At 43.2% G+C, this 16,509-nt stretch overlaps 1 protein-coding gene across 6 annotated transcripts in view; it reads left to right on the forward strand.

The window, feature by feature from the left end:
- Positions 1 to 16,509, forward strand: part of LRP2 (LDL receptor related protein 2) — a 221,166-nt gene that overhangs the window by 114,502 nt on the left and 90,155 nt on the right. For all 6 annotated transcript variants that reach the window (XM_061608563.1, XM_061608564.1, XM_061608567.1 and 3 more), the window contains 8 exons: positions 554 to 682; positions 2,890 to 3,056; positions 4,163 to 4,306; positions 4,607 to 4,716; positions 4,976 to 5,153; positions 12,261 to 12,474; positions 13,317 to 13,556; positions 15,906 to 16,094. In XM_061608563.1, the coding sequence (XP_061464547.1) occupies positions 554 to 682; positions 2,890 to 3,056; positions 4,163 to 4,306; positions 4,607 to 4,716; positions 4,976 to 5,153; positions 12,261 to 12,474; positions 13,317 to 13,556; positions 15,906 to 16,094 (1,371 nt within the window). The remainder of the gene's footprint in view (positions 1 to 553; positions 683 to 2,889; positions 3,057 to 4,162; positions 4,307 to 4,606; positions 4,717 to 4,975; positions 5,154 to 12,260; positions 12,475 to 13,316; positions 13,557 to 15,905; positions 16,095 to 16,509) is intronic.

The raw sequence follows: 16,509 nt of genomic DNA on the forward strand, positions 1-16,509 counted from the left end.
GCCAGGACCAAAGCATTAGAGCAGAGCTGGGAAAGAGCCCACTGGCTGGATCCTATCTTCGCTCACCTCTGTGGGATGTTTTGACAAGTGGGTGTAGCTGCCCACCTCTCAGTCATCTGATGTCACAATGATGTCAGGTGATCCACCATAAGAAATTGAATTTGTAGGCCCTGCTCCGGCCATGCTTACAGAGGAAGATGTCTATAAGACGTCACTCCCCTAAGCTCTCTGTTGCATTCTGTCAACTTCTCAGCCAGTGCAAATTTTCCAAGCCTCCATGAAGGAAAGAGTACAAACTGTTGAAGGAAAGCATACCTACTTAAGGGCCTTTCTGAGCAGTTGCCCCCAGTATCTCTACTGTTGTCCTAAAAGGATCGGTTTTCAACACAAATCACGATCTCTGTTAACATGGTCTCGATGACTGACTAATCTTAGTTTGCTGTAGAAAGTTAGATGTGACAAACCAGTGGTCTTCCCTAATCCCCCCATTTCATATCATGCCATGCTGCTATGCTGCTTTTTCAGTTTATCTGTGCTTTTATTTTTCTCTCAGGTATCAATTTTTGCAGCTCATCCCCCTGTAGCCACCTGTGTTTGCTCTCTTCATCGGGACCACGGTTTTATTCTTGTGCCTGCCCTTCTGGATGGACTCTCTCCCCTGATAATGTACACTGCATGAGAGGTGGGATCACAAAAGCTGTAGCTGGAAAGAAAAAGAAATTAGAAGACATGCTATTATCAGAAAAACCCCAGTCCAGTATTTCAGCAAAGTATGGGGAAGGGGAAATCACTCAAATTTTATCGATATCATCATCTTCTCATTCTATATGTGTATAATCCTGCAAAAAATGTAATTAATACAGTTATACCACCAAGCAGAATCAGTAGACATTTATTTTGAAAACATTTCAGATTTTGTGTTGCATGTTTTTAATATATATAGGATTCCACTTTCCATAAACTTTCTATTATACAGCAGGGCCCCACTCATACTTCGGGTTATGTTCTGGACCCCCGCTGAAAAGCAGAACTCATTGAATAGAATGGCATGTGATGCCCGAAAACCGCCGTAAAAGCGGAACAAGCGCCATATGAGTGGGGCTTTAGTCTAATTGCGTCTAACTGAGACCGCCACATTAGCGAAGTGCCGTAAAGCAAAGCGCCGTAAAGCGGGGCCCTACTGTACCCTGAAAAACATATTAATGATAAAAGTATTTGTAAACCACCCAGAGGGCTTCGGCTATAGGGCGGTATATAAATGCAATGAATAAATAAATAAATTTCAGTCAGTTATGCTTAACAATGCACAAACATACCTCTTTGGAATTCTCTTGCAAGCAATGGTTTTCGAGACGTCAGTAGAATTTACTGCCTTGATTTGAGCATCCTGACTGCAATCTTAAAACATCCTCACCTGTGAGTAGGCACCTCTGAAAAAATGGTTTGGATCCTCAGGTTCCCTTCTTGTGACAAAAGGAGCTTCCTCTAATGGAAGAAGTTTCCTTTGACAGAAGGACTCCTTCCACTGATGGTAGAAACCTTTGGATCCAACCCAGCAAGACTCACTTTCATGTCGACATGCACTGCACAGTAGTATTTATACAGCAGATCAGATCTTAACAAACACAAGTATTACACTGTGATGCTGACACTGCTCATTGGGAAAGTAATTTTGAGAAATGATCTGGAAAGAATGGGGACTTGACCCTTTCCCCCTTCAGAGACTGATTATGACTCTAATACTTGCTGACATTGTTTAGTTTAGCTTGCCAGCAGAAACTTTCAGCAACTGTGCTGAGCCACATTTTGCTTGCTTTGTTTTCTTTTCATCGCAGTGATATTGTTTGTCTCCATAGGTAATTGGTGGAGCTAATATTGCAAACTGTTAGAATGACAGAAAAGCAATAATTCCAAAAATGCACTGTTTTCTTGTTTTTTTAGTCATCACATTGGCAGTTCGATCCATGATGCAATCCTTTCAACATTTTTGTTTCCCTGGTTTCATTGGAACGCTATGAAAAAGGAGCAGAACTGTGTCATAATACCATGCTCTCAGTCTCTTAGGATGGTATCCAACTAACTCGTTCCATCAGCACAAGGATTTATGTTTGTGCAATGGAACTATCCTTTCCTCCACCTGTGTTCTCCCTAGATCTGTTGTGGAGGGCTGGGGAAAACCCCAGAACAGATTTAGGGGGCACACAGAGGGAGGAGAGGGGGAGAAGTTCCATTGAGCAAGTGTAAATCTTTGCACTGACAGAATGAGTTAGTTGGATACTGCCCAATACGTGCAAATAATTCAGATTTTCAGGACATAATGAACATTAGGCCCCTGTGATAGCTGCACTTAAAGCAGATAACTGAAGGACTGGGAGGGTGCAGGAAAAAAGTGTGTTGGAGAAACAGTTTAATACTTGCAAGTCAAGTCAAGAAATGGGGAAACATCTGCTGAACCATGCAGAATCTGCTAAGGTGGCAGAGCCTTGAGGCTCTTTTGGATGCAATCTTGAATGACGTCAAGCGAACTGCTCCAAAATTAGCATTTTGAGGAAGGGGCTAAAGCTCAGTGGTTGGGTACACATTGTATGCTTAAGGTCTCAGGTTCAATCCCGGGCATCTCCATTTAAACAGAATTTTAAAGACTTCTGCTGCAGAGCCTGGAGAGCTACTGCTAGTCAGAATAGATAATATTGGGCTGGATGGGCAAATTGTCTGACCTGATATAAGACATTCTCCTATGTTCCTAAATATGTTTCAATTAGCATAATATAAATTTATTTGTTTTCTTAAAAAAACCTAACAAACCAGGAATTAACAAGCCACAGAATTAGGTTTTGTTATTTGTAGCAAATGTGGTAAAATTCTGTTGCTTATGATGCTGTTTTACAGTTGAAGATCCATTCCTTATAGCTGTAAGAGATCACATAATTTATGGTATTTCTCTGAACCCCGAGGAGAAGAGCAATGACGCCATGGTTCCAATAGCAGGAATGCAGAATGGATATGATGTTGACTTTGATGACACAGAACAGATGATTTACTGGGTTGAAAATCCAGTGAGTAAAATGAGGTTAATTGGTACAGCTGTTGATTGAAAATGCTCTGCTTTGTAAAATTGGTGTAAGAAATTGATACTGTGGGTTCTTCATAGATACCTGGTTGGTCACTGTGAGAACAAAAAGCTGGACTAAATCGACCTTTGGCCTGATCTAGCAGGCTCTTCTTATGTTCTCATGTTGTTAAACAGAGGAGATGGTAATATTGCCTGAATTCTTTTTGTAGAAACTAAAGAGGAGGAGATTTCAATGGTGAATAAAGGACAATGTATTGCCCATGGTATTCTGATTATTAACACACTCTGGAGAGACTCTACTCCAGTACTTAAAGAGATAAATCAAAACCTTCTTCCACACCATCTCAGCCACACTTCTCTACTTTATTGAGATCTCCTCCCCTTTCTTTCCGGCATTTGGCCCTTCTTTCCACCCTTCTTTCTTCTCCTTATGCCTTACCACTGTTTAGGGCTAGGGTTGGAGCATTTGTTTTAATTTGTCAAACAGTGACTGCCATCCTATATGCACTTGCCTGGGAGTTAGTTAAATGGGACTCGCTACTGTATAGGATGTATCTTATTTGAGGGCTTTCTTTCATTCAGTTCTTTTGCAAGTTCAAGTAGTAGCACACTCAAATATTCCTTCCTATTACTGGATGGTATGCATGTGTAATTTAGGAGACAGCAGTGCAGGAAGTTCTTGCTTGCACTAGTCTTGATGTTAGAGGTGTTGCAGTGGAAAACCTCAATCACATATACGTGTAAGACATAGCCCATTATTTGTTGCACTGTCTGCTGTACGACAACTCCAGACGGAAATTCCTGCCCCCTCTCATTCATCTTTCGCCAGGCAAATGTCCCCAGGAGCTGGCAGTGGAGTTATTGAGCGATAACGTTAAACAGGTGACAGTCTCCGTGGCCAATTTTGCGTTGGCCGCTAGGAAGCTGTGTATGATTCATATCCAAGTTTTTAAAGTTTTTAATGTTTTGTAAATGGTTTTAGCTGTGCTTATCTGTTGACGTTTTATAATTGCTGCATTTTGCGATGGCCTATGGCTAAAAGCAATAATGAATTACTTACTACAGTCTTGATGTTTTCTTGATCCTAAGGGTGAAATTCATAGAGTGAAGTCAGATGGTACAAACAGGACAACATTTGCTCCAGCAGCTATTGTTGGTTCCCCTATGGGCCTGGCTTTAGACTGGATATCTGGAAACCTGTATTACAATAACCCTGGCACGCAATCCATTGAGGTAGGCATTATAACTTCACCCTGGCCTTGGAAACTTGAGATATATACATTTTTAGGATCCTCTCTAACTATGAATTGAATTTGTTTTAAACTGTTTTGAATATTGAATTTTATATTGTTGTGATCCAGTTGGGGACCTTTTGGTGAAGGGCAAGTATCATTTTAGGATCAAAAAATGTTTGATTTAACACCACAGTTAACTTTTACAAATTCACTCATGCATCAAAAAGTGTGGAAATGGTAATTTTAGGTGCCTTCCTTAATTTATGTGTCATATAAACATCCTTGGTGTGTTCTGTAGGTACTGAAGCTCCACAGTGAAGTAATCTATCGAAAAACACTAATAACCAATGATGGTACTTCTACAGGATCTGGAAAACCAGTGGGTATAACTGTTGATCCCATTCGAGGGTGAGTTCAAGCAAGTTGTTTCTGTCTTTACAAGGTTTTATTTTCCTGTCTACCTCATCCTAAACCTAAAAATCCCCACTAAAAAGAGTGTTTTGGATTGCTGCCATTGTGTACTAGCTTTTTTTTTAAAAAAAAAACTGTTCTCTTCATAATTATGGTGGCTTTTGGATTAGTTATAAAAATGCTTTGGTAATTGGGAACCCTCACAGACATTATTCATTCCTACGTTTTTGATGGTTGAGATAATTTTATGTCGTAGGAAGCTGTATTGGACAGACCAAGGAACTGACAGCGGGGTCCCAGCAAAGATTGCCAGTGCAAACATGGATGGCTCAGATATCAAAACCCTCTTCACTGGTAATCTAGACCATGTAGAGTTTATCACCATTGATATCAAGGAACAAAAGCTGTACTGGCCAGTCACAAGCACTGGAGTGGTATGTATGCAATTCCAGAGTGGTTTAACAATCAGCCCCTTTCCCCAGAGAACTCTGGCAATTTTAGGTCTGAGGGGAACAGGAGTCTCCAAACAACTCTCAGCACCCTTCACAAACTACATTTTCCAGGATTTTATGGGAGAAGCCATGACTGTTTCAAGTGGAATAATAGTGGAACACATGTCTGGTGTGGATGTGGCCTGGGGCTTACTCCCAGGAAAGTGTTCAGCCTTAGCGTCTCTTGCTGCTATTGCCTAAAAATAGGGCTTCTGGTTCTGCCTTTTGAATGAGAGCAGTAATGTGTATTTTCATACCATGTCAATCTAAATGGCATGCGATGCAGTGAGTTTGTATCTCAGTATTTTATATGGAATTGCCATATCAAAATTTGCAAGGAAAAAGTTGTACTTTTATTTAACTTACATCCCACCTCTTGAATCCAAGAAATCCCCAAAGTGACACACAAGATCACACTTTAGATGAATTTTAAAAGACTTCCGGTTCAGCCTCCATCAGGGTAAGAAGTGCTCAAACTCTCTCTCGTCTTTACCTTCCCTTTTCGTCTTTCACGAACCTCTCATTGCGTACTTACTATCTTTGGGACTTACGAAAGACTTACAGAAGACTGTCAGCTCATGTTTCAACTCTCACTGCTTCTGAACCCCCACCCTTATCCCTGTTGATCTCACAGATCGGATTACTGCAGAAGCCGGAACTTGCCTTCCTACTGATCTGTTACAAGGGTCAATGTTAGGATTTATGTCAGTTTGCCAAGCTTTCTGCTTCACAAAGCGAATCTTAGTTAATAAAACTCCCTGCTGGGCTGAGCCACTTGTGTGAGGCGGTGCTTGAAATGGTTGTCACATGGCAGAAATGTAGAGAAATGGGCATGTTAGAAGGGGCTGAGACGCCTCATCAACTCGCAATCACCCATTTCCCCCCCCCCCCCCCAAAATCCAACCTAAACTCCCAGCCAGAAAATCCGCCTGACTGGTCTTTAGATCGACAACTTTTCAGCCGTTTGGAGAAAGACCACACACACACTAAAAGTCTGGCTGAGGAGTTACAAGATGCAGGTTTCCATTATTCACCCGGGGGAGATCCCTCCACTGAGTTGATAACTATAGACTCTCTTCATGAATCCCAGGAATTCATTACTCCATCTTTAATGAGACAATCTCCCCCCGAAATACACTCCCTAACGACCCCTGCTGACTCATGCCCTCTACCGAGGGCCGGAGATGTTACAGTGTTGGAAGAACTTGCTCTGATTAAAGTGTATATCACGGAGACTAACAGTCTACTGACAACACTGGTACAGGCTACGGGACAATTATTAAGCAACAAATCCAGTGTTACTAACCAACTCCCTACTCCGCCCTCCGGTAATCACTCAGCCAAAATGGCCCCTAAGAACGGCTCTAAGGCTAACAAGTCACGCAAGGCAGCCCCCCAAGGAACAAAAAAATCCAAGAACATCAAGAATGTAAAATTCAACCCAGGTAAGAAAATGAACTTCAAACCTCTATTCAATCTCCTGGGTTCCCCTTCCAGCTCCCTTTTGAAGACTACACATCTCCATCCTGTCAGCTCCCATAAAGATCCTACCCAGCAGCGGTCTACACGCAAGTCCATCTGCTTACCTGACCGACAACGTATAAATCCCAGGGACAGTCGTGCTGAGAAGTGCTCATCATCATTACCTTCATTACCATTATCATCCTCATTTCCCAGCATCGTGAGACATCCCCCTGAACCCGAAGAGCCCAGAGGGAATCCCCTACAACCTATTAAGATCTCATCGTCTTCACTCTCAGTCAACAATGGAACGGAGAAATCTGTATCTACTTTTAGCACCAAAACGAAACTCTTCTCATCCATACCATCTTGCGCACCTCTGGACTCCCTTTCGTGGAATTTAGCGCTACAACCGCGTAAACTTGCTGCCACCGGCCTATACCAGGACTCCGATTCTCGGTATTTGCCCCCGAGTATTCCTTTTCTGGACTCTTGTTTTAGCCGGGCCCGCTTGGACAGCCGATGAATGAGCTACATTAATTATACGACCAACTTATCTACTCATTCATGCTCATGGAGACTTATTATAACTTTTCACTCGGTCCAACTAACAAACCGGATTTATGAAGTAAGAGACAAGCTTCAAGAGCAAGGCATTTCGCTCCACCGATATTTTTTAAATAACTCCCCCCCTGGCCCATTAATTTCTTCCCACTCCACTTTTCAAGCTGCTCTCAGAGCCACCCCTCCTAGCCTTTTGCTTTCTCCTCTTCACCAGAGCCGAACTAAAGGAGCACCAAGGTTAGAATCCAGGACCACCAATAATCCTACTCCCCCAGACAAGTCACCGACTGCCCCTTATTTAGAATTAGAGATCTCTTCCTTCCCCCCAAGCCAACCGAGCTTACTAGATGTCTCCCTAGCTAACTCTTCTTCTCTAAGTATGTTCGAAGGTTTCCTCAATAGGGATGAGGCTTCGGCCTCCCACTCCTTTGCTACACTCCCTCCTCAACACCAATTAGATATCTTGCTTAGACTAGAACTCTTTAAGGGCCATCTACTAAATATCTTTAAAGAGGGTGAGACTGACAAAGTCCGACAAACTTTAGAGTCAAACACTGCCCCTATCGAACTCTACGAGTCTAGAGAAACAAATCACCACCCTTCACCTTCTCTATTTTCCCTATCTGATTTTCCTATTCTCAACATCCCAGAGCCCCAGCATTGACAACTTAACTCCTGCTTCCCTTTCCAACCTGATCCTCCTCTCTTCCCCCATCCCAGTTCTGACAGGTTCCTCCCCTTTCTTAGACTCCTATGCTGGAACATAGCAGGCTGGGCATCTAAATCCAATACACCTGACCTTCTATCCTTTCTGTACAATTTTGATGTGATATTTTTACAGGAAACTTGGGTAGTGGATACCATCACTCTGGAAGGCTTTTCTTCCGTTGTGCTCCCAGCAGTCCCCCCTAAAGGTAAAGGTAGACCCAGTGCAGGGCTGGCTATTCTTTTCTCAACTTCTCTAACTGTATCATTCTCCAAACTTCCCCCAGGTGGCTCTATGGCCATGGCTGTTTTGCTAGAATTTAATGACCTGTCCTTTGTATTAATCAATGTCTATATCCCCCCTTCCCCATCTAAAAAAGAAGTCCTCGAGGCCTGGGAGACTTTGGAGTCCTATATCCTGGACACTGAAATATGCCACGCACGTACTCCTTTCGTTATAATGGGTGACTTTAATGCCAGGATAGGACCAAACAGTACCACCCTCCTTCACTCCAATCTCTGGGATTCCACTGATCTTATTGAACAATGGACCTCCCAAGAATGGTCTTCTAAAGATTTAAAGTCGAACTATGGCGGCACTCGTCTGCTGCAACTGGCCGGCTGTTTCAATCTTTCAATTTTGAACGGCCACCACAAACATGATGGATGTGCGGAATTTACCTTCATTTCGGGCCGAGGCAGTAGCTTGGTAGATTATGCACTGGTTTCCTCTTCCCTATCCAGCGCCATTGCCCACTTCGCCGTGGGCACAAGACTCGATAGCGATCATCTTCCGCTAACCCTATCAATTACAACTCGAGTCCCGATCCACTTAAAAACTATCTCCACATTCAATCACAACTCTATTAAGCTCAGACACACTAAGGTTAAATGGTCTCCAAATATCTCTTCCAGAACTACAACCTTTCTGGATTCTACCCTGGCCAAGGAGATCAGAGACAATATCATGAAGGTTTCGGATCCACAAACTAAACTCGTTGCATACTCTGATCTGATCCTTGCATTGCAACCTTTACTAAAAAATAATCATCACGAATCTAACCCACGAGGTTCTTTCCACTCTGCTCGCTGGTTTGATAAAGATTGTGTGGCTGCTAAGAGAAACTTGAGGAAGATTAATGTTACATATAGGACGCTCAATTCCAACCAACTCCCTCCTATATACTATACTACCAAGCGACAATACAAAGCTCTCCTGACCTCTAAAAAGAGACTAGCCACCCAGGCCGGCTGGAAGTCATTAATTAATGCGGCCAAACTTAATGACTCCAAGATATTTTGGGCCTTGGTCACGGATGCCCTCTCCTCCCCGAATGCAGTCACCTGTCACATTCCCCCCCAAGAATGGGAAAAACATTTCCTAGACCTTTTTAAGAAGCCCACACCATCCCCTTCGGGAAAGCTAAATTCCTTTAGACCCGCAGACTTACCACCCTGGCCTCCAGTATCCCAGGGGGAGATTATGTCACTCATTCATAGTCTGAAGGCCGGCAAGGCTCCAGGGCCCGATGCTATTCCTGCTGACCTCCTGAAGGCGCAAGCTTCATGGTGGTCCCCTCTTCTCTCTAATCTTTTCACCTCAATAAATAGTCACGGCCACATCCCAACCTCATGGCTGGATGCCATTGTGATCCCTATTTATAAAAAAGGGCCACAAGAGGATCCTAACAACTACAGACCCATTAGTTTACTTTCCATCGTCGGGAAACTTTATGCTAAATACCTAAATGGCAGGCTGACCACCTGGATCGAGGAGAAGTCTATCTTGGGGCCAGAACAGGCGGGCTTTAGACAATTGAGATCCACTCTTGATCATTGTGTCCTGCTACACCATCTGGCTGAAAAATACTCTAGCCTTCATGGGAACGGTCTCTACGTGGCTTTCATAGACCTTAAATCGGCCTTTGACTCGATTCCCAGAGATAGGCTATGGGCAAAGCTCCAACAAACATCCATAGACAAGAGACTCCTCTTTCTAATTCTCCAACTTTACCAGCCCTCCACCCTCCGGGTTCACTGTAGAACCGATGGCTCACTCACCAACTCAATCTTAGTTAACGGGGGTGAGACAGGGCTGTACACTGGACCCTACTTTGTTCAATCTCTACTTAAATGACCTGAGCACACACTGTCATGACGCTAACTTTCATCCTCCTAAAATTGCTGAACATGCCTGCCCTTTATTACTCTATGCCGACGACACGGCTCTACTGTCTCTATCCAAAATAGGCCTTAGAAGGCTATTCCGCTCCTATATGGCCTACTACGAGTCGAACCTCCTGACCATTAACTATTCTAAAACAAAGATTATGGTATTCTCCCCTCGGCGCTCTACCCTGGTCTGGAGAATTAACGGCCAGAAAATTTCCCAGGTCAGGGAATAGAAATACTTAGGGATAGTGTTTCACTCCTCACTTTCCTGGACCCCTCATATCCGTTCCTCAGTGGCCACGGCTAGGGCTACGGCCAAAGTGCTACTCCGCTACTTCTTTTCAAAAGGGGGTCAATTTATACCTGCTGCCATTAGAGTTTTCCTCGCTAAAATCGAGTCACAGCTCCTCTATGGAAGCCCATTATGGGTTAGCCACTTCTGCTCCACAGTCGAAGCAGTCCTTTCTAACTTTCTCCGCTCTATTTTCGGCGTCCCTCGCTGCGTCCCCAGTGCAGCCCTAAGGCTAGAGGCAGGGCTAACGTCTCTGGAATGCCAGTCCTGGTCCCGTACTCTATGTTTTTGGTCCAAGCTGGCCTCTCCCAATTTCAAGCCAGACTACCTTACCTATATCCAACAGGACTTTTTTACTAGCTCCTGGGCCAAAGCAGTACAATACAAATTCTCTTCCATTGGCCTCTCACTGTTGTCCCTAACTGTCTCAGACCCAACTGTAATCAAGGCCTCTATCAACAGAAGACTCAAGGATATTGATCTCCAAATGGACACAGCCAAGGCCTCCACCACCTGCTCCCCCATTCATTTTGGTTTGAGGTTCTCATTTCCTTCTCCCTCCCCATACCTGGCTTTTTTAGACCTACCATGCTACAGACTAGTCTTCTCAAGGGGTAGGTTTAACTGCCTAAAGTCAGCCCTTCTCGAAGGCCGCTTTAGAGGTATCCCATATGCCAACCGCTTTTGCCCCTGTTGCCCCAAGGAAATTGAATCTCTTCCACGTGTCCTTTTCATTTGCCCTCTATACCACACGCCTCGAGTCAAGTTTTTAAACCCCTTGATCGCTAAATTGCCTCATACAAGTTCCCCCATAACCAAGTACGGTTCCTTTTAAAGGGGACAGATAAGTATATATCCCAAGGGGCTGCTAAGTTTCTTTATATAGCTCAATCCCTATGTTGCCAACTTTTTAACCCTTCTATGTTTTAGTTCCTGTTTTTACTGTTTGTAGTTCGGGTCTTTGACCGCACAATAAAATTTGAATTTGAATTTGAAAAAAAACCAGCCAATAACAATTTAAAACCTAAAGCCATAACATCCATTCATCTTTTGCATTGCCTCTTCTGTGTTAAGAAACCTTTGGCTAGTGTAGTAATCCACTTTTCTTTCCATGACAATTGTTAAACATGGGGGAAACAGGTTTATGAAGGAGAAATATGAATGAATACTGACTTCATTATACATTTTTAATGTAATAACATAATAAAAGTCACTGCCCCTGATTTGGCCAGTGTTACATGTGACTAAGGGTGCGATCCTAACCTTCTGATGTTGATGGCTGGAGGGTTAGGTGGCACACGGCAGGGGGCGGAGGGAGAGGAGCACTGCTGATGAGGCAAGCTATGCCATAGCAGAGCCCCCAAGCTGTGCCCCCTTGGACAGTGAGCGATCAGTGGGAGTCCTCCCAACAGCAGTAGCCAGTGGAAAACCCTGAAATATGGTGGGTGTGAAACAAGGCACCAGAGGATCTCCTGAGAGGCCGAATCTTTGGGCCTCTCAGTTGCATCAGCCTAGATCTGGTGCAGCAAAAAATGTCCAAACCTCCATTTACCTTTTACCCTGGCCAGCAAGAGCTGGCAGGGCTTCGGATGTGATACTGTCTCAGTCACCCCATTTCTCCCCGGATCCACTTAGTATTGCTCTGCAACTTTAGCTTCATTGTCATTTCCATTTTTATCATCTAAACAGTTTGTTATTTGGGATGACTTTTGGGTGGATTTGAAAATTGTTCAGTTTCATCTGGGAGGGAGAAGAAAAATAATAGTCAAAACTGGATATACTTTAATTTCAGGCATAGAGCTCTTGCGCACAGAGATCAGTGTCATTTGTAATATTCAGTATCCTCAATTTTCTAGATTGAACGAGGGAATGTGGATGGCAGTAATCGGATAACCTTGGTGGTTCACCTCTCTCACCCGTGGGGAGTGGCTGTCTATGGTGCTTTCCTGTACTATACTGACCGGGATTATGAGGTCATCGAGAGGGTTGACAAGTCCACTGGAGCAAACAAAGTGGTGTTAAGAGACAACATTTCAGGACTGAAATGCCTCCGAGTGTATTTTCGAGACAGTGAGTATAAAATGTCATGTGAGAACTTTTTCACAAGGTTCTAATCTTAAGTGACTAACTTATTTATCTATCTGTGCCAGGTACCTTTCTTTAAAGAATAGCTAAATAAAAAGTCAAGAGGTAACAATTTTACCTTCAGTTTTAGGAACTGTGCAGGCTCTTGTGGTCACTTAATTTTTTAAAAAATCCTGTCAAATCCAGTACAGTTACTAGAGTAAAACATTCAAGTAAAATCTCACTTGCTTAAAACACAGCAGCATCAAGCAACATTCCTGCAGCCCCACTGAGCCAAGATCTCAAAAGGCAAGCCCACTTGACAAGCTAAGTTTTTACCTGTCTATTAAGGACAGGGAGAGAGCCTTCCAAGTAGGCTTCTCTGAGAAGATAATTTCATAGCATGCACCAGAGGTCCACACGCTTCATTCAGGTGGTCATTGTTTGTAAAAATGCAATTAAAAATTATAACAGCATCTAGCACAGTGCATGACAATTACTAGAACAGGTAGAAAAATTATTGTGGTCCACCAAAACCCTTGGCAATGTTCAAGTGGTCCATGGGGAAAAACACTTGAGAGCCATTGCCCTAGATCTCTCTTACCTTGTATCTCTTTATTGTGAACAAGTCACTTCATACAGATTATTGGGAATTTTACTAAGTTGTGGCATTTGTTTGTCGTTGCTGGGGAGGGGGGAAGAGAAACAACTCTTCCTTTTTTGCTAGAACTTGGTAGATTTTTTATTTTCAAGCCAAGATACTTGCCCCTTTTTCGTTATTGGTTCAGGATGATTGCAATGTGTTGTTAATTTCAGTTCCTATTTACACTTGTCTCTCCCTGCTTTAGATTCTGCTGGTTCCTCAAATGGCTGCAGTAACAACATTGGGATTTGTCAGCAGCTGTGCCTGCCTGTGCCTGGTGGGCTCTTCTCTTGTGCCTGTGCTACTGGCTTTCAGTTAAACCCTGATAATAGGACCTGCTCCCCATACAGTTCCTTTGTCATTGTTTCTATGTTGTCTGCAATTAAAGGATTTAGCTTGGAGATGTCTGACCATTCTGAAGCAATGGTCCCTATGGCAGGAAGAGGTAGGTAAAGATTATAGGAGATGAACAAAATACTTTTATGCTTAATGTCATAATCTACCATTGCAGAGGGATAATGCTTTCTGTGTATTTCATGTAATGCATGTGTGTATTTAATGTTCCAAGACTAAAAGTCAGATGCACAAGTCAGCTAAGCAGCAGCATTTATAAGCCCATTTATCTTAAAGTAAAACAATTAGACTGGAAAGGAGTTAATGCTGAAACATGGGAGCAAAGGGCAGACTGGGATTTCACAACATGGAGGTAAGTGACAAATGCATGGCAGCACTACATAAGGAGACCATAGCACAGGGATGGAGAACCTGTGGCCCTTTCGGATGTTGCTGGACAACTCTCATCATCATCCCTGACCCGTTGGCCATGCTGGTTGGGGTTGGTAAAACTTGCATTCTGACAAGTCTTTGGAGGGCCTCCGATTTCTCCTCCTTGCTGTAATATATTAAACCTGTTGACCATCACACAAATCGTTTCTACACCACTACTGCATGTCTGTGGTGGCCACTGGCACTGGAGTGGAGGTTCTTCATGTTGTTGGAGCTACAGCTTGTTAAGTGAATGTCGGATGTTAAATGCTCTTGTGTGGAACATCACAACAGCATGCCTGGAAAGGGTAAAGGGTATAAACTAGGGTTGCCAGGTCCATGGCCTGAGACTGATCCTGTATCTTTAGGAGAAGAGAAGGTCAGCCAAGTGCAGGTGTTCTTGCAACTCTGTAATGGGAAAAACCACAAGGTGGAATTCTCCCTCCCCACTCCACAACTTTTAAAGATACAGAAGACCTCTTGGAGGCCGTTGGGCAGGGGGAAGGAAGAATTCCCCCTTGTGGTTTTTCTCATTACAGAGTTGCAAGAACACCTGCACTTGGCTGACTTTCTCTTCTCCTAAAGATACAGGATCAGTCTCAGGCCAAGAACCTGGCAACCCTAGTATAAACCTAGCTGCTGACTGACTCAAGAAAGACCTCCAGAAGAGAGCCTTGGGGGATGTGTCATACCAAGAATAACTAGCTTATACAGGAGGCTAGAGGCTACACCCCTTTGTGGCTGTCAGCTAGGCCCTGACCTGAACAGACACTTACATCGGCTTCCCCTTTTCCCCAAGTAGCTGGTAGTGACTAGCTGGACATTCTGGTGGCCCTAGAGTTCCTGTCAGGTTTATTGTCTTCCCTGCTCTCACAGCACTGGGGGTTTGGGGGGGTGGGAATGTCCATGATCTAGCTGGAAGTCCAAGCAATCAACATGGAGTCCTCTGGTGCCACAGCTGGAATGTTTGGGTCTGGAGGCTCTGCATGAATAATGGGCTCTTCATAGTTGCTGGCAGTGCCAGGGTACCCTGGGAAAACCCTCCTCCTCCAAAGAGATCTTGGGTTCAGGGTCTAGGTATGACTGGAGCCTGACAAAGATGTACCAATCAAGCCTAAGTGATTTAGTCATAAACACTTCTTTAAGTTTATATCCATGCATTTTTGTTAATTAGGGATGCAGATCTGGTACTTTTGTCCATTCATTGCCAGTTGGATGTTAAGCTGGAATTAAATAAACAATGGCACTGCACCTGCTGAATTCTGTTCACTGCAGCTTTTGACTGCTTTGTGGATCTCAGCCAAATTAAAGACCTATGCCAATCAACTAACATCAGCTAGGAGAGGAAAAACCTCAGTGAAATTTGCTGATCCCACTAGGCATCATGGCTGGCTTTCATGTTCTAAAGGGTTCACATATGAGCATACATTACTTGATGTCTCATTACTGTCTTGATTAGAAGCAGAATATGTGCAGTTGACTCAACTGAAAACTATTGTGTTTAAGGTAGCCTAAGATGATATTTTTGTCTACAAAGTGGTATCTGGGAGAGCATATTCTAGTCAAGTGATGAATAACCATGTGTGAACCAGGCCTACATCCCAGTAAAATCAGTTTCATGAGATGAAATCAGTTTCATCAGAAGTCCCATTGAACTGAGTCATGGCAGGAAAAAAATGCTACAAAACCGTTTCTGAATAAACAGTTACCTTAAAGGGAAGGAAGCCAGTGAAGCTGTTGATCAGTCAGAGGATTTTTGTAAATGGGTCACCAGGCTTTCAGCAATTGTTATTTCGGATAGAGAAGCAGGAGGGATTAAAGGAGTTTCATTTAAAAGTCAAAGGTTGGAGTGGGAGTGGGGGAATGGCTCCTAAATATAAAGAACAAGGTTAGATTCTATTAGTTCAGGTTCTAAAAGACTGACAATGAAGATCTTGGCTTGATCTTAGCTTTTTCATTACCCAAGTTGCACATTTTAATTCACTGGATTAAAAATAAATTGCCTGCTTCTTTACTCGCAATGTTTCAGGGAGAAATGCGCTACATGTGGATGTCCACATGCCTTCTGGTTTCATTTACTGGTGTGACTTCAGCAGCAGAATTCCATCTCAGAATGCAATACGCAAAATCAAACCAGATGGCTCTTATTTTAGAAATGTCATCACAGATGGCATAGGACTTAATGGAATCCGTGGTATTGCAATTGATTGGGTAGCAGGTCAGTATTAATGCTGCATAACAAATTTCTTTCTGTTGCTTATCTTTCAGAAATCCTTAAGCCAAAATTCAACTAATATGAAGAGTAATTAGAAGGACCTCGAAAGTCATAGCATGTATTTTTTCAATTGGGGTGCAGTTCTATACTGAGAATCCATATTATAATTAATATGGACTTTGGGTGATGCACTAAACTGTAATTAATCTAAAATGGAAGCTCCTGATCTCATCCTTAAAGACATTCTGGAGGAAGAGGGAGGGGGAAGTATGTGAGCCTGAGATTCGCTGCAGTTTGTTCTTGTAGCATTAAAACATGGTTTAGCATTACTGCCAGTCTGAAACTATGGTGAAACAATGTGAATCTAAGACATGCCTTGAGGGTGTGTAGGAAGACACCAGCAAGACTGCTTGTCACC

Source organism: Rhineura floridana, chromosome 2 (assembly GCF_030035675.1).
Source record: "Rhineura floridana isolate rRhiFlo1 chromosome 2, rRhiFlo1.hap2, whole genome shotgun sequence".
Lineage (NCBI taxonomy): Eukaryota > Metazoa > Chordata > Lepidosauria > Squamata > Rhineuridae > Rhineura > Rhineura floridana.